Source organism: Sphaerodactylus townsendi, linkage group LG08 (genome assembly GCF_021028975.2).
Source record: "Sphaerodactylus townsendi isolate TG3544 linkage group LG08, MPM_Stown_v2.3, whole genome shotgun sequence".
Classification (NCBI taxonomy): domain Eukaryota; kingdom Metazoa; phylum Chordata; class Lepidosauria; order Squamata; family Sphaerodactylidae; genus Sphaerodactylus; species Sphaerodactylus townsendi.
Window position 1 is genome coordinate 31472818 of NC_059432.1, and position 23492 is coordinate 31496309.

Below are 23492 nucleotides of genomic sequence, written 5' to 3' on the forward strand. Positions count from 1 at the left end.
AACTGAAGTTTTTTACTATTCACTTGTTAACTGGAACTGTATTTTTATGCTATTGTGTATATGCCAATAAAGGCTTATTGAATTGAATTGAATGATAGAATAAATTATGTTGACCTCTATGAACTGTTAATGCATAAGTACACTTTTACATTATTTTATCTATCTATCATGTTTGAATATTCCCTGAATCATAAGTCAGAAGTGATGGTATATAATGGACATGAACAGGCCCTCTGTTCTTATTCCCGAGGTGTAGAATCAGACTCTTTGGGGAAGCCTATCAGATAAGGAGACAGGTCCCCTCATGGCCTTTGCAAAGTTCCCAGTTTTAAAGTGGTAGAGTGGGGAAGTGAGAGCAGAGCCCATTCTGTTCTTCTGCCCCATTCAACTCCAGGCCGCTCCAGGGCTTGCAGCGCCTCAGCAGAGCACAAGGCAAGGGGTGAATGGAAAAAAGGGATTCAGACATTCTAAACCGTTAATGGTCACCAGCCCCCAGACTCTTCTCTTTTTGAGAGTATTTAGAACCCACCCTAAGCCCCTTCCCAGAAAGGGAAGCCTACAAAGCCTACTACAATCACTATCAATGTACGGTTGTTGAAATGGGGGAAGACAGGAACTGGAAGGTTCCGAAGGTGGAAGAGTGGAGAATGCCTTGGTTGGGGGAAGGAGGAAGATTATTGAGGCCAAAGAAGGTTACCTAGGGATCTATGGGCCACTCCCCACTTACCTCTTCTGATTGCAACCCCGCAACGACCCCGCGTAGAAAAGACTCCGTGGCTTTTGGCCACAGAGACATTTGTTTCCCACACTGTTCAGGCTCCCTGGCTTAGGTGAGAGGGGCGCCAAAGGAAAAGTGCTCTCCCAGACCTGCTCTTGCAGCTGCGCGCGCGCCCCCAGCCCGGCCCTCGCCCGCCCGCCTGCCCTCTTGCTCGCGCGCCCACCGCGGCCCCCACCGACCTGCCAGGCTGTTGTAGCAGTCGGCCTCTGCTTGTCACTGAGTCCAGTCGCGGGGGCGGCGGCGCGGCACTCCTCCTGGGCCAGCAGCAGCAGCAGCCCCTTCAGCTCCAGCAGCGCCTGGTGGTACTTGCCGTGGGGTTTTTGAAAATGCTGCTCTTTCTTGAGGACCTAATTTGCCACACGGCAAGGAGGTGGGAGAGCAGCAAATTCCGGGCAGCTGCGCAGTGGGCGCTGGTGACGTGGGGAACGTCCAGGACCCCCGTGTCTTTTAAAGAGGTGACCCCACGGCTTATGGTGAGTGGGGAGTGGCCCTATGTCTCCTGTTTCATAGAACTTGACATCTTTGAGCATCTCCTCAGGAAACTTTAGCTGCACTTCTTCACTCACCATAGTCTCATCTGAGTAACAGCTGTAGCTTCTGCCTTACTAAGAGTGGTGGTGACTCCCATCTGAAGCCCAGGGCATTTGGTATATCTGCTGTAACTAATTGTAGGATAAACAGGGTTTGCCCAGGTATGTGTCCTGTGCGGCGATTGGCTAAGGGTTCAGCATTGGACATTTGATCCCTTAGCCAATTATAGGTTAATTGGTTCACTCTCCATTGCCAAAATTAATCAAGTGAGATTAACAGTAGTGGAACAAGTAAAAACCCGAGTAATGACTGTTCTGTTCCATAGTAATTACTGTGAACAATCCACCAGTCTTTTAGCTACTTTTATCTATTTTTCTCTCTCACCATTTTAAAAAATACATATACTGGGTGTGCATTAGTTTATATAGTTTGTCATGAAACGATCCACAGTCTATTATTAACATGTCTTATGAGAACCATCAAAAATATATGACAAAAGTGGGTTCTTATCAACTGATCAAATATAAATAGCTGCTTCTTACTCATATATGATGGATGCAGCTTCCAGACAAGATAGAGACAGATACTGGCCCAGTTGTGATTCATGTACAGGTAGTGACAGGGAAAAGAATCTTAAAATTTATCACTCTTATGTAAGTGATGCCATTCCAATTCTGAGATTTTTTAATTGACACAAGGTGTACCACAGAACCTAGCACGTTTTATGTTTTGTTGTGTATTTAATTCTGGCTCAAGACACTTTCCTTGTTAATTGCTAGTTTCACAAGCAGGAGTGTGTACTAAAAAAATAAGTATTTTTTTTTTTACAATATGCTGATGACACTCAGATCATTCTGTTGATGGAGGGGGGAACGGTCGCTGCCCCTGCAGCTCTACAGCAATGTTTGGAGATGGTTGCTGGTTGGTTACAGCAGAGCAGGTTGAAGCTGAATCCATCGAAGACGGAGATCCTCTGGCTTGACCGTGAAGGGGGGTCTGGGGATTTCCAGCCGCCGGTGTGGGAAGGGGCCAAATTGGCACCGGCCTCCTCCACCCGCAGCCTGGGGGTCCACCTGGATTCATCTCTTTCAATGGAGGTCCAGGTGGCCCATGTAACCCAGGTTGCGTTTTTCCATTTGCATCAGGCCCAGTGGCTGGCCCCCTACCTCTCCCAAGCGGACCTAGCCACTGTGATCCATGCAACAGTCACCTCCAGGTCAGACTATTGTAACTTCGTGGGCCTACCCTTGCGTCTGATTTGGAAGCTGAAACTAGTCCAAAATGCTGCGGCCCGGCTGTTCACTGGTGGTGCCATTAGAGATCATATCTTACCAGTGTTGTGTCGTCTGCATTGGCTTCCAAGTGAGTTCCGAATTGTCTTCAAGGTGTTGGTGCTAACCGTTAAGGCCTTACACAGCCTGGGACCCTCGTACCTTCGGGACCGTCTGACACCGCATGTCCCAGTTTGGCCACTGCGTTCACGGAGGCCAATCTTCTGGTTTTCCCCAGCCCTTCAATGATGTGGCTGGCCTCCACTAGGGCCAGGGCTTTTACAGCCCTAGCCCCTGCCTGGTGGAACGCTCTTCCTCCAACTGTCCGGGCCCTGTGGGACCTTGGAAAGTTCTACAGGGCCTGTAAGACCGAGCTGTTCCACTAGGCCTTTGGAGAAGCCGGCCGCTGATGGCGCCCCTCCTTCCCTTTTTATCATCTGTGGCCTTTTACATCTTGGGCCTTTCCATTCCCTCCTCAGAGGGACCTTTAAATTGCTGGACGCAATGTTTTATATGCTGTTTTAAATGGTTTTAATGTGAGATTTAGAGCTCTAATTTTATTATATTGTATGTATTTATTGAATTTGCTCTTGTTATTTTAGATTATATTAATTGTTGTACACCGCTCAGAGCCCTCTGGGGGTGGGTGGTATAAAAGTTGAAGAAATAAATAAATAAATCCCCTTTCCCCCAAAAGGCCACGAGTTAGAAAGATAGTAAGAAAAAAATAGAACCACATTTTTTTTAAATGCCCTTTTTTGGTATACTATGCAGAGGTAGGATCCAACCAGTTCTCACCACTTCACTAGAAGTGGTTACTAATTTTTTCTGAGTGCCGAGAAGGGGTTACTAAAGCAATCTCCATGCCCAATAGGGACTGGAGGTGCGTGTGTGTGGCGGCATCATTGTTTGAATCCCACCACCATCGGAACCTGTTATTAAAATTTTTGGATCCCACCACTGATACTATGTGCTACCAATAGAAGGCCTTCTTAAATTCATATATGATTTTATCAGGTGTATACACCCTTCCTCCTTTCCCCCCTCTGGTGTGCTGTTTGCCTTATTGCTATTCTACCATGACAACAAAGGGAGAATTAGGGGAGGATCGCTCCCCCTGCCTCTGTCATCTGACTGTTTGAGTGGGAAACCAGCCTGCTGTTGGCCCCAGATGGAAGGGAGGGGGAGTACTCCAAACCTTCTCAAGCTTCCAGAAGCCTACTAGTCAGTTCTCCACTACCAGCAAGCAACTGTACACACAGTCCCTATGTGTCTGCACAGAAGACACTCAATGAACAACAGTTACAGGTAAGTACAATTTTGCTTTTTTTTTTTTGCTGATCCTGCTCTCACTGAGAACATACATAGCAGAGCCTCATTGCATCTCTCAGCTGATATGCAGGCCTATATGGAGAAAGCCAATTCTTTCAATAACTTATAATGTGATCCTAAACATAGGTAGGCCCTTGTAAACCCATTGATTTTAACAGGCTTAGAAGACATAAATCTGCTTAGGATGACACTATTAGCAAGTCAGGAGTTATTTAATTTCTTTGCACTAATCGAATCTCACCTGTCTTTTATAATTGTTAACTAATTCAAGGTAGATTACAATATTCTCCTGCACTTTACTGCATAGCCTCTGATTTGTTTCATATTTCCCCTATATCAAAGCTACAAGAATAAAGGTAGTTGTTTATTTTCCAACTCATTTCACTTGACCCCTCAGGTATTACGCTTGACGGTTGCTTAGTGTACAACTGTTGACAGTAGTTGTCACATTTTGTTATCTTATCTTGAATTATCACTCTGTTACATATGACACCCAACTTTAGCAGTCCCCAGCACGGCTTCAATGGAAGGAGCCTCCAGGCTGTTCTAGTGTCAATCTAAAACGGTCATGGATACAAATAGATGGTTGAAAAATAACTTCCCAAAAACAAAGGTGTTGCCAGTTGGCAGATGATGTCTCATGGAAGCATCATCTGAGATTAATGTTACCTTTGATTATTTTTTTCCTCTTTTTTGTCAGCTGTTGAATAGATGGTTGTTTATAGCTATAGGTTGTTCACAGCAAGGTTATATCTGAACTTCTGTTTTGTTACCTCAGGTAGCAATTGCCATTTCCAAGAGCCCGTTGGCAAAAATGATAAGTATTTCTCAGGTAGATAATCAGTTTGCAATTTTAGATTTTTAGATGTATTGCCATTTTGTGCTGTTGTAATACTTCAATTTTATTTGTATTTATTTATTCACACATTGTACAGCAGACTCACTGGTAGTTCTCCTTAAATGAATAGGTGAACCAAAGATGCTGGGTTGCTACTTGAGATCAGATGCAGTGATTAGCATTTTTCCAGTTAGCAAACTGCCACTTAAAAACATGAGAGCTGTGCATTTTCCTCACTAAGCAACAGCAGTACTCAATAGCATTATTACAAATAAGTTCTTGAATTTCTGCTAATTATCCAGTAGCACCCCCCCCCTTTTCTATCCTTCAAGCATGCACACAGAGCAGTGAGTTTTTCTTCTCATAGCTCCCTGGAACCACCAGACAGTTGGAACAGTCTGCAGAGATGAGGACCAAAGGAAGAAAGGTGCCTCTTTCCTTCCTTACTTTGGCCCCTCTGCCCATTTCTTTTCACACGCACAGAAAAATTAGCAGCTGTTTCAAAATGGGTACACAAATATGAAATTGGGGTTTTTTTCTACTTGGGCTGCTTTCTGGCTTGGGAGTCTACTCTCATCACAGCAGACAGTCTAAGCGGAGAACTCTGCTGAGGAGAGGGAGATTTCCTCTCTCCCTTTAAAGATATACAGACATGCATAAGAGAATCAGCTGCTCAGAGGACTTCCTTTGAAAAGCATTGGGACCACAGAGGACTGGTCTACCACACACTGAGAAGTAAATGCGGTAGACCTGCCCAGGGGTGTAACGAGGCAGCCCTGGGCAAACTGTAGCCCTGGGCAAAACCTGAGTTGGATGCCCCCCCATGAGCGGCCACTCCACCACGACCAAATTTCTTTTTGCACCAGGACACTGGTGCCTGCAGGGGGTGCATTTTAGACATATCAGCACCAAAATTTCAGCATATCATCAGGTGACTGTCCTTATGCTACTCCCCCAGTTTGGTGAGGTTAGGTTCAACGAGTCCAAAGTTATGGACTCCCAAAGGGAGTGCCCCATCCCCCATTGTTTCCAGTGGGAGCTAATAGGAGATGGGGGCTACAGTTTTGAGGGTTCATAACTTTGGCCCCCCCTGAACCAAACTTCACCAAACCTGGGAGGTATCATCAGGGCAGTCAACTGAAAGTTTTGAGACTGTGCATTCAGAAATGTGCCCCCCCAGCCTGCAACCCCCATTGACAGTAATACAGAAAACTCAATGCAGAACAAAGATTCTTGCGCAAATTTCTGGGATGTTCCTGAAGGGGGCGCATTTTTGGATGTATTGGCACCAAAATTTCAGGGTATCATCTAGAAACTGTCCTGATGGGACCCCCCATGTTTGGTGCAGTTTGGTTTAGGGGGTCCAAAGTTATGGACCCCCCATCCCACATTCTTTGCTAAGGAGAAGGGGGATACCCTTTTGAGGGTCCATAACCTTGGACCCCTGAACCAAAATGCACCAAACCTTGGGGGTGCCATCATGACAGTCTCCAGATGATACCCTGAAATTTTGGTGATGATACATCCAAGAATGCCCTCCCTGCAAGAACATCCCGAAATTTGCCCAAGAATCTTTGTTCTGCATTGAGTTTTCTGCATTGCTGTCAATGGGGGTTGCAGGCTGGGGGGGGCACATTTCTGAATGCACAGTCTCAAAACTTTCAGGGTCTCATCAGGAAACTGCCCTAATGATACCCCCCAAGTTTGGTGCAGTTTGGTTCAGCGGGGCCAAAGTTATGGACCCTCAAAACTGTAGCCCTCATATCCTATTAGCTCCCATTGGAAACAATGGGGGATAGGGGCACCCCCTTTGGGAGTCCATAACTTTGGACTCCCAGAACCAAACCGCACCAAACTTGGGGGGTAGCATAAGGACAGTCTCTGGATGATACGCTGAAATTTTGGTGCTGCTAGCCTAAAAACTACACCCCCTGCAGGCCGAAAATGGAAAACCACTAAAAATACCCAAAAACGAACCCAGCATTTTGATGCCCCCCATAAGGTGATGCCCTGGGCAGCTGCCCACCTTTCCCAATGGGCATTACGCCAGTGGACCTGCCCTGCATGGTCCCAGTGTTTTTCAATGAGAGTCCTCCAAGCATCCAAGGTCGATTCTGCACAACTACTCGGATCGACGTGGTTTTGTACCAGCTTTGCCCCATGTAATGGTCAAATTTCTGACTCCAGTTGGTAACTACTACTTTTTCAGGGAATCACGCTCGAACTCAGCTCGATTCCAGTAAAGTGCAGAATCTCTGGTGCCAGGAGTCCCCCATTCAGCCAATCACAGTTGAGTGTTCCGGGCATGCGTACAGCTGGAGAACCGCCACAGCGAAAATCGTGCCTAATTTTTCCCCCCTCTTCTTTCTTGCATTCAAAGCGATGGCTGAAAATTCGCACAAAATGGCTATGCACTGAATTTCCATCGCATCGTGCCAATGTAAAGCAGCAATCCAAAAAAATGCCACCTTCATCCCTCCATTCCTGTGGCAGTTTTTTTTTAATAACATGTGTGGGGATAGACTGAACATGGCCGTAGAACAGTAGCCAATCGGAACGGAGCAGCGAAGAGGCACAGGATGATCCCACCCTCTGAGCTGGGATTAAGCTGGTTGCAGTGGGGAACAACAACGGCTTCGACCTAGGTTAGTACCCTTCTCAGGGAACTGGGTCGAACCTATTTTACTTGTGTGCGGAATCGCCCCAAGATTCTCTTATGAGCGTCTGTGTATCTTCAAACATAAGCTCATTGGAAAAAAATTGAAAAACTATATGTTGCTAGAATCAGCAAGAATAGCTGAGTACAAGTATGTACTTTTCAGGCTGAAAAGGTGCCCAGGATCAGAGCCTGCAGAGCAAACGTCCTGGAGCAACCTTCAGCAAATGGAGGCAGGGAGAATCCTTTCACCAGCACACAAAATGTCGAGCACAAGCAGAGGGTGAAACTGGCCAGTCCAGGATGATATAGAGGTAGAAGGCTCTGACTGCTTTCATTCTTAAAAGAATCCCAGAAGAAATGTTCTTCCTCTTATCCCCATCAACAACTTTAAAGCTGCAAAGCATTTTCTAGTATCCTGGAGTTGGGAAGGTATTAATTAGGGTTGGAAGCATACCAGTTTCTACCATATCCCTAAACACTCCCATATAGCATGGAGAGGAAGAGGTAAAACAACCTTGCAGTGTAATATTCAGGGTAGTAACAGTTTCCTCTTCATCACATCTTGAACTTCAGCCACAGTTTAGGAAAAAATGAACTGGGTTCCATTATGCATGAAACACTTGCTTCAGGGCTCTTAGCTGTAGTGTGGTCTCCTTGCGTTTCTCTGTTTACATGCGAGGAGGCATTTATGGTCTGTTCTGCAGCTTGTTGCTGAAGTCTCAATAAGCCTCTGATTTTCCTGGTTCTCTTAACTCTCCCCCCTCATCAACTCCTGCGTAAAGGCACAGATCTTATCACACTTGGTAGTTGCAATATACCCATGATTGCAGTTATATTGATATTGTAGCCCCTTCACAAAAATATCCCCCTCCCCCCCAAAAAAGAAAGAGGCAAAGCAAGTCCCTGGACACACTCTGCTGAAGAACAGAATAATGTTATATTCTCTCTCTCTCTCTCTCTCTCTCTCTCTCTCTCTCTCTCTCTCTCCCTCCCTCCCTCCCTCCCTCTCTCTCTCTCTCTCTCTCTCTCTCTCTCTCACACACACACACACACACACACACACTCTTTGTGCTTCTGCTGCCCCAGGAGATGAAAGCAGCTTGTTATTAAATGGTTAGCTCACCATTCCCAATTCATCCAACTGACATCCCCCAACCCCACAGCCTGTTGTTAACTGAAATCCTCTGAAAGTGATAGCGCGAGGGAAATGGCTGATCCTCCATTTGGAGGTTTTGAAATGTTCATAGCAATCTATCAATTATCAATATATAATAAACAGAAATTGAAATAATAACTCTGAAATGGGGGAGAGGTGTGCGAGAGAGTGGGAGGGGCTGATGGTTAGCAGAGGGAAAATGTCTGGGACAAAACTGTGCTCACTGGCAAATCTCCACTCTGTCAGTGAAGAAAATTAAAGTCGCTCTTAAAATGATGTTGCTTGGCATGGAAAGAATGTAGATTAAAAGCAGAGCTCGGGGGAATCTTGCTGTGACAACATTTGCCTCTGTGCATAATGGGCCAGGGAATGAATCTTTTAGCACCAGAATGTAGCAGTGTTGCACTATTTTGATATGGACGGAATTTCCCAGTTGTTTACTGTTCCTTCCACTTCCTTTGATTCCTCACTGATCATCAAATTATATTAATCTAATTCCCTCATATATCATAAGTCTTGCTATTTTTGTTCTAAAAGGTGAGTCACTCAAAAGTCTGTCTGATAATGATTTAAAATGGCAAGTTTTCATCATATTAATTATTGCATTGATCAATTAATCCACAAATTTAACTTTGCTGTTCTTATATATTACTGTGCCTAACTAAGGTGGCAGGTGTTCCCGGGGTGAGACAGTGAAACATTTGCAGTACCATCCCACAAATTTATACCACTGGAGTTAGCAGGTTTAGGACGGCACTGTTCCTGCAGTAACTTCACATAATGTCTGTCCTTTAATTAAATATTATTGGGAGATACAGGGAGGAGATAACTAGCCACTAGTTTGGCCCCCTACATCATCAGTAAAACAAGATATTAAAGATGCCTTGTCTAACGAGTTACAGCTTTTTTATTAAATTGTAATTATCTTATGCATCCTTCAATATGTCAGAAAGGAACTTGCAGTGAAGTTTGGTGATTTAATAAATTAAATGATAAATTGGCTAAAAGGCAGATGATTTATCAGCTAAAAAATTATGCAATCCATTGACAGCCTTAATTAAGATTGTCATTAAAGAGTTGTAATCACAGTGGGTCAAGCCAGGTTTTTAATAGCAAAAATTGAGCTAACTGGAAGAGGAGTTTATTTCACCTGCCACTGTATAAAGTCATCCTGGCAGATCATTAAGGACACAGCTAAATAAATTATTACTGATGCCCGTCCAATTATCTTGCTTGCCCATAGTTTGATTAAAGTGCCCTTTGTAATAGAGACAACCGTCTGCTCTTAACTCAATTTAGAATAGAACAGCTGCTCTTCTGTTTCTGTTGTGAATTCCATGGTGGGAGGGTTAGTGCCCCAGCAGTGCTTGAGAGTGTCCTGTGAATGTCATGCAACCCGGTAAACATTTCAGCAGCACTTCAGGTCAAGTGCAGATTCTTGTGCTATCAAGAAGATGTTAATGACTCAGACAAAAATATTTGTTTCATGCCAGATAGTATTCTCATGTGCATAAGCAGGGCAAATTAAATATTACATAGTTAAATATTCTGTTGTTTCCACAGCTGACATGAGAAATATGGAGGAATTTGGGCATATAGGCTGAAACTGCCACAATCCCCGAAAGGCTACACCATATCTTAATAAGGAATTTGTATTTTAATATATCTACAGCTGGTTCTTGGGAAATCTAGAGACAATGGGATCATAATTCCAGTGTCTGTCCCGAGACAGTATACACCTATACAATATGAGCGCAGGTTTGCCACTTGCATTCACGCCTCATGGGCCCTTCTGGTTTTCTGGTGATTTTTGTGGGAACAGTCAGGAACCCACAAGAAACTTGAAGGGGAAGGGAAATCCCACTCACTCCTGCTGGTCCCTGCTTCCTCCTACTGCTTGTTCTGCCCCCTGCTGCTGTCTTTTCCTTTCTTCCCCCTATCCCTTTTCATTGTAGCTATCTCTGTCCTCCAAGTTTGATTGTGTCCTGTTTCCTTGCCTCTCCCATTTGTTTAATCACTCACTACTTCTACTGCTATCTCACTTTCGCTCATTTGCCTGTCACTGTCACTGCCATTGCCATCTCAGCCTCTTATTGTCTTCCTCACCATGCTGTCTTGTTCATCTTGTTCTGTTTCTGATGATGGTACCTGTGGTTGCCTATAACAATATTTGTAAAGTTGCTATAACAATATTTGTAAAGTTGCTATAACAATATTTGTAAAGTTGCCCTCAAAATGACAGCAGAGATTTTCCCCCTAAACCCTGTTCACTTTTGCCCCCCATTCATTTTCTGCTTGTCTGAGGGCTGGTTCCACCAGGCTTGTTGAAAAGGGCCCTCTGCTTATACATGGCACCATTTTGCAGATTTTTTGAACCTCAAAATAGAGGCAAATTCAGAATTTGATATATTCGATATATTCCAAAAGTGATTAAAGCATTAAAGGTTAAAGTGGGTACTTTCATCAGAATACTTTAATCAGAATACTTGGCATAATTTGTTCTTCGCTCAAAACATTCCTGTTTGGCAAGCATAATTCCTTTTTTAACTGTATTTTGCAGTGGGAAAGGAAGTGTGTGCACATCATACATTTATTTATTTGTATTATTTATTTGTTTGTTTTGTTTATATCCTACCCCTCCCCATAAGGCTCAGGGTGGCAACAGCACAAATTTATATACAATAATAATAACCTATAGTTTCTAACAAGGGAGTCAAGCAGGGTTGTATTCTTGCTCCTCTCCTGTTCAATCTTTATTTAAACGACCTTGCTCCTCATTTATCTCAGACTGAAAGTCACGCACCCATTTTGGGACAAAGACCCACATGTGCACTTCTCTATGCAGACGACACTGTGTTACTGTCTCAGTCCAAGGTGGGCCTGCAAAGACTACTTCAAGTCCCTTTATGCAGACGCACTGCACAAACAGTGCCCTGCTCCATTAATTATTATAATAATCCAAAGTGCTGATCTTTTTCAATTCAAAAAAACTCAGCACGTGGAAAATAAACGGTACATTGATTTGAACAGGTCCATTCATACAGATATTTAGGAATCACCTTCCACCATTCCTTAACCTGGACCTCTCATATCCACCAGACTCTCAATACAAGTAAAACCAAAGTGTTGGCAATATCCAGATTTTTTCACACCAGAGGCGGTCAATTTTTCCCTGCCGCCAATGGGAAGTTTTTTTTCAGTTCTTAAAACTACTGCCACAATTCACTTTCATTTGAGCTCCAAATCTGGGGAGCAAAAACCGGCTGAGAAATTAGAGAGTGTTCCAATCTTTGTTTTTTTCGTCATTTATTGGGTCTTCCAAAGCTCAGTCACGTATCAAGTTCTTTGTTTAGAAACCGGAGCCAAGACAATAATTTTTCCCAGGTTTGGCTTTCTTTGTTTAAATACTGGCTTCGCTTGCATTTTAGATGCCCTCCAGCAGTCTTGACGGCATATCTTCTGTTAAGCCGGACCACTTCCACCTTACCTGGCACACCAAAAAATTATCAATCAAATAAACAACTTATAGGTGTATCTTTAAACTAACTCCTCACCTGATAGGACGAAAGACATTGGCTTTTCGGAGTTTTGAAACAACGTACTCTTGACATTGAAGGGCGAAGCTTCTCACAGCTGGAGCCTGCAGAACTTGTTCTCTCCCACATTTTGCTTGGCATTTCACCACCATTGCTCGTGGGTTTATGGCTGAAATATCTGGAAGTAATTTTAATCAATCCACATCTCCGTAGATATTTTATGCTTGCTTTCGGCTTAATGTGCTACCGACTGCCCAAACAAGAGGCGAGATATCATGGGTATCCTGCCAGGAGAACAGGACTTGTTCCTGCGCGGCCAGGCCTACCTGGAGAGAACAACTGAACACGTGCTCCTATTCATTGTAAAGAATTTTGGCAGTCCTGCCATTTGGTTTAGCTTTTTTCTCGGTAGGCTTTCATCTTGAAGAAATTTTCAGTGAGATCAGACAAGGAAATAGTTTCATACTTGCTTAGTGACCATCATCCCCACACTACTGAATCAGTTGCCAGGTTTTTAACAAAGGCACTTGGATTAAGGGTGAAACCTTTGTGGAAATTTTAGTCAATTGGTTTTAACCTAATTTGTATTTTACCACTTTTTATATGCCATTAAAGGTATTGTATTTGTATCTGTAATAATAATAACCAACAATACAGCAATTAAAAGAGCAAAAAACAACAACCACAGATGGGGAAAAAATCCCCCTCCCCTTACTGCACCCATGGGAGGCCAATAATAGTGATAGTCAGGTTGGCTGACTTGATGGGAATGCCTGGTGGAAAAGCTCCACCTTACAGGCCCTGTGGAACTCATTCAAGTCCTGCAGCGCCCTGATCTCACTGGGGAGTTTATTCCACCAGGTAGGGGGCAGGACTGAAAAAAATTGAAGGCACTATGCCTATTGTGAGTTGGAAAGTCCCTGGCTGAAATCAGCCAAGAAGTTATAGCCTTAGGCAAACTACCATATTAGCTCTCAGTCGGTGCTTCTCTGCAACATTGGGATGATAATCTTGCCCTATATTGTATGCAGGGCTGCTGTAGCAATTACTTGGATTAGAGTAATAAAAATGCTTTAAATCTTATGTAAATATTAAATATGTATTATTGTAGGTTTACATTGGGATCGTATGAAAGACACAGAAAAAAGATATATATGAATGTGAAAGTACCCTAACAGAATTTTTATATTGAAAAACACAAATTTTCATTTTGAAAATCATGATACATGTAAAGTAACTCTCATAAGTTATGTTCATGTTCAGGTGGGAAAGGCAAACCCCCTCAGCCTTCTTGGATTCCCGGTCAAGCCAAGCTGCCCCAGTATTCTCCATTTCCCCTTCCTTCTCTTTAGAGTCGCCACCATTAGCCTTCAGAGTATCTGCTGCTAAAGTGAGTAGAGCCGTGGTGGCGAACCTTTGGCACTCCAGATGTTATGGACTACAATTCCCATCAGCCCCTTCCAGCATGGCCAATTGGCCATGCTGGAAGGGGCTGATGGGAATTGTAGTCCATAACATCTGGAGTGCCAAAAGTTCGCCACCACTGGAGTAGTGCTTTAGCACTCCTTTCTGCCTTACTGTTAAAAGACAGTAAGGTCCCAACCATCAAAGAATTCTCCTGTTCCAGCATCTATATAAATTCATGTTAGGATTAGCTGATGCAGGTTTTTAGCATCTGTTATCCCAGACTGGAGGGCAAAACCAAACATGCAGTCTTTTGTTATAATTAGCAACCCAGTGGAACTTTGTTAAAAGGAAAAAGTTAAATAATAATTGACTCACAGATGCTGAGTTCTTAGTGTGCCAAGACCAATGAAATATATGCCACATATAAAAATGAAGAGAGGAGCTGAAATGAAGGTATTAATGAAATTAAATGTCGGTGACGTTTAAACTAGAAGAGAGATTAATGTATGTATTTTAATAAATGAGGAATAAAGGTTTTAAATGTTTTAATGTCAGAAATTAAAAGACACAGAAATAACAGAACTTTTTATCTCTGTGGAGGGAATTATTTGACATTTTAAAGAATGTTTTGGCCTGTGTCTCATCAGGACAGCTGCCATGCAGCATTTCGACATGATCATCTTTTTATGAGTACCAGATTGCCATGGAGATCATCCCCATTTGTGGGGTTTTCCCCACAACACTGCCAGGAATGGCTAGTGGCATCATCTGCTAGCACAGAGTTAAACTACAGAGTGGAGATCAATTTATCTGGTCAGCTATTCTGGAGAAATTGGCTTGTGACATGGAGGCACATCTGTATAGTGTTATACTGAGTGAAACAAACTTTGACTTCGTGGAAAATTCTCTTGTTATTCTGAGTTGACCTTTCAGGATATGACCTGGAACGAAGTACTGAAAGCAAAGTTGAGGCCCACGGAGTAAAACCTTTATTTACTTTATCCTGAAGCATTGGATAATCCAACAGGAGTAGAAACCATGTGCAACTTTCACCCAAAGCCAACTACCACATGTTTCACATTGTAAAATATAAACTAATTTATTAAATGTCAGACATGATTTCGGTGCAATTGACCTATTACTAGAAAACGCCACTTAGAAATACAATATTCAGGCTAATATTTTTCGTATTTCATGCACAGCATATTAGAAAGGGTTCTTAAGCTTAGCACTGATGTAGCACTGACAACCAAGATCAAGTTAAATTCATGCTATAGTATTCCCTATTATTATGTATGAATGTGAAAGTTGGACAATGAAGAAAGCTGTCAAAAAGAAAGTGCATTCCTTTGAAATTGGTGTTGGAGAAGAGTGTTATGAATGCCCTGGATTCCCCGCCCCCTTCCAAAAAACCCCAACCAAATGAGTTATAGATCAAATTAAGGCTAAACTGTCTCTAAAAGCTATACTCTGATCCACAAAACGATGATAGTAGGGTGTATATTCCTCTGCTAAAGAACAAAGTATGCTGAACCTTCTTTGTTGTAAAATGCTCCACCTGCGTCCTAGTGCCTATCTAGCCCTGCTTCCCCCCATCCATTTGAACGTCTTTCAATAAACTACAAATGCTCTTGTATCAAAGTACCATGATCAATGCACAAAATAATGGTTTTGACAAAGGCAGCATGAAAAATGAATGATAATTCTCATAATCATTTGAGACTATATTCTAGTTCAGAACCATACAATAATACAATAAAAGACAATAAAGCTAAGAAAGGTTGAAGGCAGCAGGAAAAGAGGAAGGGCCAACATGAGATGGGTTGCCTCTACACCAGCCAGTGTGGTGTGGTGGTTAAGTGCAGGTGGATTCTAATCTAGAGAACCGGGTTTGATTCCCCACTTCTCCACCTGAGTGGCAGAGGCTTATCTGGTGAACCAGATGTGTTTCCACACTCCTACATTCCAGCTGGGTGACTTTGGACTAGTCACAGTTCTTTGGAACTCTGTCAGCCCCACCTACCTCACAAGGTGTCTGTTGTGGGGAGAGGAAGGGAAAGGAGCTTGTAAGCCACCTTGAGTCTCCTTATAGGAGAGAAATGTGGGGTATAAATCCAAAACTACTACTACTACTACTCTTCTATAAAAGAAGTCATAGCAAGACTTGAGCAAGGCTGTTAACCAATAGGAAGTCTTGGAGGATATTGCTTTATAGGATTACCCAGAGTCAGAATTGATGGCAGCGTGTGTGTGTGTGTGTGTGTGTGTGTGTGTGTGTGTGTGTGTGTGTGTGTGTGTGTGTAAAATCCCCAACCCCCCACCCAGAATCTTCTTACACTTCTCATGCTGTCATAGCATAAGAAACGCAAGGAGATCTCCACTTCAAATCTTATCTCTCTGAAGAACTTAGTAGATGGCCCTAGTTAAGTCCCCATCTACAACATGGGATAGTAATACTTCCTTGTAAAATTATATTGCTGAGACAACATAGGTGATATGTTACTATTATTAATAATAATAAAACACTCCTGTGGATTTGGCACGCTGAATATTAAAATTGAAATTAGTTTGGTTAATATGCACATTACAGTACTGTGGGAGTATAGCAACTGGAATGCTGTGAGGGGTATTACAGCTTCCTCTGTGGTTTTTGTGTCACTGGGATTGCAAATCTATGTTTGCTTGTGTTTGCAAAAACAAATACCAGACACATTACTGAAAGAATACTTAATTTACATTTTAGATATCTTATGCAAATCATCGCTATTCTGCAAACATTGAACTTGAATTAATCTTTCTCCCGCAGCAGTTTGCCAATATTAGCAATTTATGAGCTTTGCAGGTTCAGGACACTTACATAAACTATAATTGCACTAAATACTCATTCACTCAGGAGTAAAAGGAAGTAATGAGATGACAAGGAATGCCACAGTTTGCCCCCTTTAAGTGCTACTGTGTATGGTCATCCAAGACATCCAGGGGCTCAACTATTATCCTGAGTCCCCACTCAGTGATAAGGTGGTCTCCAAGCTTTCCTGACCTTCAGAGGATTTTTCCTTTCTTGCCTATCCTTTGGTACACTGCCACCAACTGGCCATTCTAGGATTTATCCACCAAGAGGGCCAGTGCTCCCACCTTCCCTTTCCACACTGTCATCCCAAGGGTGTGCCCAGTGCAAACGTCTTTTGCTATCCAGTGACTGGGTTACCTCATTTGTGCATTCCCAGGGAAATAATTCACTATTTCATCATAACTGATCTTATTCTAAGGTAGGTTTTTTTTTAAAAACTGAGAGTTACACTTTCACAAAAGCTTCCCATCACCCTGGAGTATTTGTCCAAGTAGCTAGTTCTATGTTTGCTCCAAGTAGGAATAGTGGCCATCAAAAATGGATCTCAGGTGTGAGAGTTTCTTCCTCCAGAAATAATCAGCCAGAACAGGCTCACCAAAAAGAACCCCAGAATGGACCTTCTCCTTCCATGCCAAACGATTCTTCTGCCATTTTTCCCTTTCCTCTTGTGGATCAAAGAATCTTTTATTTAAACTTTGAGAAAGATCTCTAGACCCTCATATGCTCTGTATTCCTTCTAATTGTCTGATAACCTGGACATGAAGAAGAAACAAGGAGGCGCTACTGGCTTATATTTGATACCCAGGTGTCCCACAACTGGTGCTTGCCACCAAGATCCAAGGCAAAGAGTCCCAGGCAGAGATCCAGAAGGGAACAAGACTTTGTCTCTCACAAAACTGGAGGGGAGCAGTCTTGGGGAGGCAAACATTTTCTTGTTGAGAAGAGTATGGCAGAGAATGCAACACAGGATATATGGCAAGAGACAGCAGGCAGACATGAGTACCTCACAAGACAAGCGCACTTTTGGGATGGCTTCTTGTTACAGGGCCAGAGGCTTGGATTAAAATATTCCTTCTCTCAGTCTTGGAAAAGGGAGGTGGATCTAGATGAGCTAACCAGTATTCCCAGGTTCTGGGAATATTACCAAACAGGAAAACAGAGGAGAGTTCTGTGAGCAAAACTAATGACCCCATTCCTTATTCCTGTATTTCCTTACTAATCTGGGATTTCTGGCAGGAAATAACATACTTCAAATTAATTCAGTTTGAATAAAAAATCATTCTTTAGAGGGTGGTAAGGCTTTAGCGCTAAGGTAGCTATAAGCTTCATTAAAAGTTTTTGATGGGTGGTCTGAAGGCTAGAGACCCTTGTTTCTCTCTGAGCTGGCCTTTGTTCCCAGACATCATAATGTGTCTGATTCTAACCTCTTTTTCCTGGCTGACACATTTGGAGATTGCCCAAAAATTGTTTTCTGGAGCTTACACATCAAATAGGAGAAAGAGAGTAAGTGTGGCAGGGGGGGGGGGGCAAGGTTTGTTGTCAACTCACATCTGACTTACGATAAGCAAGAGATTTTCCGAGGAAGATAGCCATTCCCTGCATTCTGACCATGATATTGTTTGGTGGTCTCCCATCCAACTACTTGCTAGAGTCAAACCTGCTTAACTTCTGAGATCTGATGAGATGTTAGCCTGGACTATCCAGGTCAGGGCATATGTGTATGTAGTTGATGTTTTAAAAAAGCTGATGCTTCTTTCAAATGTTTTCTTACAATTGTCTGCTCAAAGTGGGCATTGAAATCATCACGCTTTAAAGGTATTGACCCTTTTCCTTATTCCTATATGCCACCCACCAGTTCAGGTGAAGAAAGGAAACTCATGAAGACCAGCCATACCAACAAGGAACCCAACAGGCCATAGTGGGTTAGGTGATACTTCCTACAGCCCCAGTAAGTCACCTCAACAGATCCTAAATAATATTACCCTTCTCATACTGTTACCCAAAGTAGTTTTCTGCAACTAAGTAAATTATTGTGGGAAATTTTAATTTATGTCAGAGATGGGTAACAGCAGAATCTTTCCACCAGTGTATACCAAGGTCTTTCAATAGGAGTTTAGACCTTTGAATAACGAAAACTATATTGTCAATAGAGAGAGTTTTTGTTGAGTCTCAGGAAAATAATAAAAGTTACTACAATCATCTTAGAACAATTTATTTATACAGAGTCTGAGAAAATAAAGTATGGAATGGTGTTTGGAAAAGATATAGACCACAGTTATACATTACCAGTCCAGGTCATGAAGCACTAGCTATGCTCGACCAGCATGCCTAAGGAGGTTGAAGGGGAGAGGGGAAGTCAGGGTGAGAGCAGTCGGAGCATCTATCCACCATACCGGTGCCAGTTTTCTACTATATAGAAAATGTATGTAAGTGATGCTCAATGGTGCTTAGTTTTCATGAGAACAATAGCTGAAAACAATATGTTCTCTCAATTGTTGTTTGTTATTAGGAAGTGCTGGCCAGTGTCTTTAACCTTGATAAAAGACACAGTAGGCAGCTGAGTGAAACTTTCCCTGGGAAAACTGGTGATGACCTTCTATATTAAATGATGGTTATTTATTAGAGGGGGTTAGTCATTCTGTTTATGGGAAAATATTTTATAGGAGAGACCTGACATCGGTATTGATGAGATTGATAAAGTGTAATAAGATGCTCATGAGATATATAGTAATGTATACATTTAAAAGTGGTGGTGCTGAGGTTAGTGTCAGACCTCCTTAGCCATTAGGTACTTGTTCTAACTTAATTTCTCTGTGATATTGCCATGACAGACCACACCTGTCTTTGTAGTGGGGTGTTATAGCCCTTATAACTACCCTTAAGGATCATGGAAGTAGTCTGACCACTAATGATACCATTGACTACAATAGTTAGAAGACTGTATCTCAATTTAGGATTGTACCATAACAGACCCTATTGACCTTCTCTTACTTTGAACTCAATTTAACAGGACCAGGATTGACAATTCTATTATTATATTAGAAGGGGCTTTGAGACCATTTCATTATATTTTCCTGTTTCTATGAAGTCTAATTCACAGTGGGGTTTTTTCCTAAGATAGCAACATTTTACTTTTCATTTATTTTGGAATGAGTGTTGTTCTGCTTAGCATCATATTTGACACACACTGGAGTTTTTGCAAGAGACCTCTAAAGAATTACCTTATGATGATGACTTTACAGGTTATTCCTATTTTAACAATGATTATATGTCTCTTGAATCATTGACAAGGCAAGATACTCCAGTCTGTCCAATAAAATCAGTGGATTTAAGATTGATGTAACATTGCATAGGATTGGACCATTGATCTTTTGAACCTGTAAAAAGTGGGACAGAGCTTTATTATATATTAAAGATATAGCTGCATAGTGATTTTGAAAAATGGAATAATTCCATATTCTGCTATTGAATTCAATTTCCTTGTTTTTTTATACATGCTAAGCATGAGAATCTGTTTTTCTTATAAAGTTATACTTAGTGGTTGGACAGCAGAAGTCATAATATTGTTGATTTTTCTTGCCAATATAGGAAGTGTTTCCATTCTGGTTCCATATACAGAACTCTTTTCATAGCTCCTCTTTATAAGTAACAAGATAATGAGAATGGTGGTTATGATGAAAAAAATGCCCATATACTGTATTGCAAACAGTCGTGACTTGCTGTTGTGGAAAAGAATCAACTTTGAAAGGAAATAATTTCTCACTGGCAAATGGGATTTCTTTCAGGAAACTGACTTGACTGTTTGCAACAATGAGTCAAGTTCTTTGATTATTAACCCCAAAAGTGTTGTTTTGCTGGGATAGCTATGTGCTTTTCATGTTGAGACTTTGTACATTTGTAGTCCAAAGCTATTGGGAAGGAAGTCCTTTCAAATCTAAGGTATCTATTCTGTGAACTATGATTATGAATTCACCATCAATTTTACTGGAATCAATTGCCCATATGCAGTTTTGCAGGAGTCTGCAACCTGTGGCTCTCCAGATGTTCATGGACTACATTTCCCATCAGGATTTGTAGTCCATGAACATCTGGAGAGCCGCAGGTTGCAGACCCTTGTGCTAGGGTCTATTTATGGAGGCTTTATGCTTACCTGAGGATTATCTCGGGGATTTCTCTTTCAACTAGTGTTGCCAGTTCCATTATGGGAAATTTCTGGAAATTTGGGAATCATACCTGGGGATGAAGAAGTTCAGGAAGGGAAGACAGTTCAGTTGCATTGTGATGTCATTGTAGAACTTCAATTTTTCCTGGAGTCTATGGCATACCACAGAGTCCACCCTCTGAAGTTGCCATTTCTTCCAGAGAAACTGATGCTTCTAGTCTGGGGATCAGATGTAATTTCAAGATAAACCTAGCCCACACCTGGAGCTTTCAACCCATTACTTTCAACCCATTACTTTCAACCCATTACTCAGTATCTCATAACAGAGGGTTCCAAAGTTCCTAATCCTAGAAGAAGCCTACAAAAATGTACATGTGTGAAAGTTAGTGTTTCTCATACATTGCAATTGTTTTCTCAGCATCTGTTCTCACCAACTCTTAGCTCTGCGTCCTGCAAAACAATGGTATAGATGACCTCAACCTCTACACGTCTTTATTACTCTTGTACACTTAGGAAGTTTCATTGTCTGTTGTGTTTTTAATAACCCAGTTTTATGAAACTTCATACAGCTGCTAAAGCTGCACTCAGAATGAATTAATCAAGGCACTGATACTATACAAAGTCATTAAGTGGCTAAGAAAATAGGGAGGGGCGAGGAGGAAGGATGGAGAAGCTGTAACAAGAGGAACACTTAATGTTAAATGCCATTTTATGAATATAAGCAGTGGTGGGATTCAAATAATTTAACAACTGGTTGTATATAAGCATCATTTTAACAACCAGTTCTGCCGAAGTGGTGCGAACCTGCTGAATCCCACCACTGGATATAAGTCCATCTCCAGCAAGCTAGCTGTATCAGATTAACCCTACCCCACCCACTGGAACATAATGTATTTGCAAGGGGCAAGCAGTGTAACAGGACAAATCGTATGGTAGTGATATCAACAACATGATCTTAATTTAAATTTGTAAACCAATTTTCTTCCATTTAGAAGACTGTGGTCAAAAGTATATGTTGTCCCAAAAGTCTTACTAAATTATTGTTTTTATTTTAGGCAATACCGCCAAGGTTATCATTGAAGTTCAGGATGATAATGACCATGCTCCTGTCTTCACAAGAAAACTCTACATAGGAGGTGTCTCTGAAGATAATAGAATGTTTGCCTCTGTGATGAAAGTGAAGGTGGGAATAATCTTACTCTATATCACTGGTGTATAGAAGTACTTTATATTCACTAGATTACATTGTAAGGCTTCAGAAAGTACAGTGATCCAAATTACCACACCACTTCTTCCTAGCATTTTATCTGTATAAACAATCTATTTCAACACAGAAGGATCTACTTCTGTGTGCGTAGACATTTGGCCTCTCCAGGAATGGCAGTTTTGCTTGCAAAGAGACAGCTGTTAGACTTAAAAACTATTTTTGCAGAGTCCTTTGTAACTCATTGTTGAAATCAACAGTAAAAGGTATTTTAAGGGTCTACTTTGCCGGTCAGTCCTAATGTAGCCATTGTACATGCATAGTAGCCTGAAACCAGAGCCTTGTCATGGAATTTTGATATTATAACAGCATCAAATATGCAAACTGTTATATTATGCTTTGTTCTTCTACAATGCCATGTCACAGCATTTGTTTCCTGCCTTTAGGCAGGTGGAAACAATGGTTCGAGAGGGGGAACACAAATTCAGAACAGACAGGGAGCGATAATAGTGTCCTTGAATGTGCCATACAATGGGCTTTTTCAGATCAGAGAATGGTGGCTTGCAATGTCATACACATAAATAATGATTTTTTTTGGAAATGAAGGCAAAACGAGTTGCATTGCTGCAGCTGCAACAGCAGGATTAGACTGTTAGTGGCCTTTGAGAATATTTTGTATCTCAATTTTCCACAATATTACATTAAGTTTAGCTACTTGTTATTGAAGTTGTTCTTTTATTTACATTATATAACTAGACATTGCAAAGGAAAAGCATTTAAGTAAAAACAATTGTACGAACCAATATAATACCGGTATAAAGTGTATTCAAATTAAATTTATTTTTAAAAGTTTCCACAAAATCAAACTACCTGATACCACACAAAATCCAATACACATGTCTCTGTACCTCTTCACTGACTTCCTTATTTTGTACAGTTAGAATGCTGAACAACTTAATGAAAATTGGTCATAGAGATTTGATCTACGAATTATTGTTTCTTGTTTTATATTTTATAAGTTAAAAGTCTAATAGAGAACAAAAGATGTTTATTGATGATACTCATTTCTCTCAGGATAAGTTCATAACGTTGGCTCATAAATATTGCAGTCAAGTTAACATTAAATGTGGAAAATAGTTTATATTTTCTTATTGTACTTTCAATAGTTTGAGCGCTGTGGTATAGAGTAGTAAGCTGCAGTACTGTGGTCTAAGCATTTCTCACAATCTGAGTTTGCTCCCAATGGAAATTGGTTTCAGGTAGTTGGTTCAGTTGACTCACACTTCCATTCTTCCAAGGTCGGTAAAATGAGTATCCCAGCTTGCTGGGGGGAAAGTGTAGATGACTGAGGAACTCCCTGCATCAACCTCCTAGTCAGTGGCTGGTGAGCTGTCTGTCTTGTGCTGCCAGTGTGAGACTGGCTCTTCAGCCTTCCTGATCCTCCTCCTTGATTGCAGCCTGTGCTGGCCTCAGCCAATTCTTTAAGGCTGCTGAGGGCTGCTGATTGCAACTTGGCTAGGGCTGTGCTATGCTGCCTCTACCCTGTTCCCTGGAACTGCTGAGGCATACTCTTGCTGCTCAGGCTCTCCTGCCATTTCTCTGCTGCTCCTTCTTGCTGCTGACTTCCTCAATGTCCCTGCTCCTTGTAGTAAATCTAGGAGAAGGGATGTCAATTGGAGGGAGGCGGAGCAAGCTGCCAGGTACTAGGAGGCAGCCCAATTCCTGGGCATCTTGTGACTTATTTGTCAACCAGACAGTACCAACTAT

At 41.8% G+C, this 23492-nt stretch overlaps 1 protein-coding gene across 4 annotated transcripts in view; it reads left to right on the forward strand.

Moving 5' to 3' along the window:
- Nucleotides 1–23492, forward strand: part of PCDH15 (protocadherin related 15) — a 904280-nt gene that overhangs the window by 800269 nt on the left and 80519 nt on the right. For all 4 annotated transcript variants that reach the window (XM_048507034.1, XM_048507035.1, XM_048507036.1 and 1 more), the window contains one exon: nucleotides 21577–21704. In XM_048507034.1, coding sequence (XP_048362991.1) covers nucleotides 21577–21704 — 128 coding nt within the window. The remainder of the gene's footprint in view (nucleotides 1–21576; nucleotides 21705–23492) is intronic.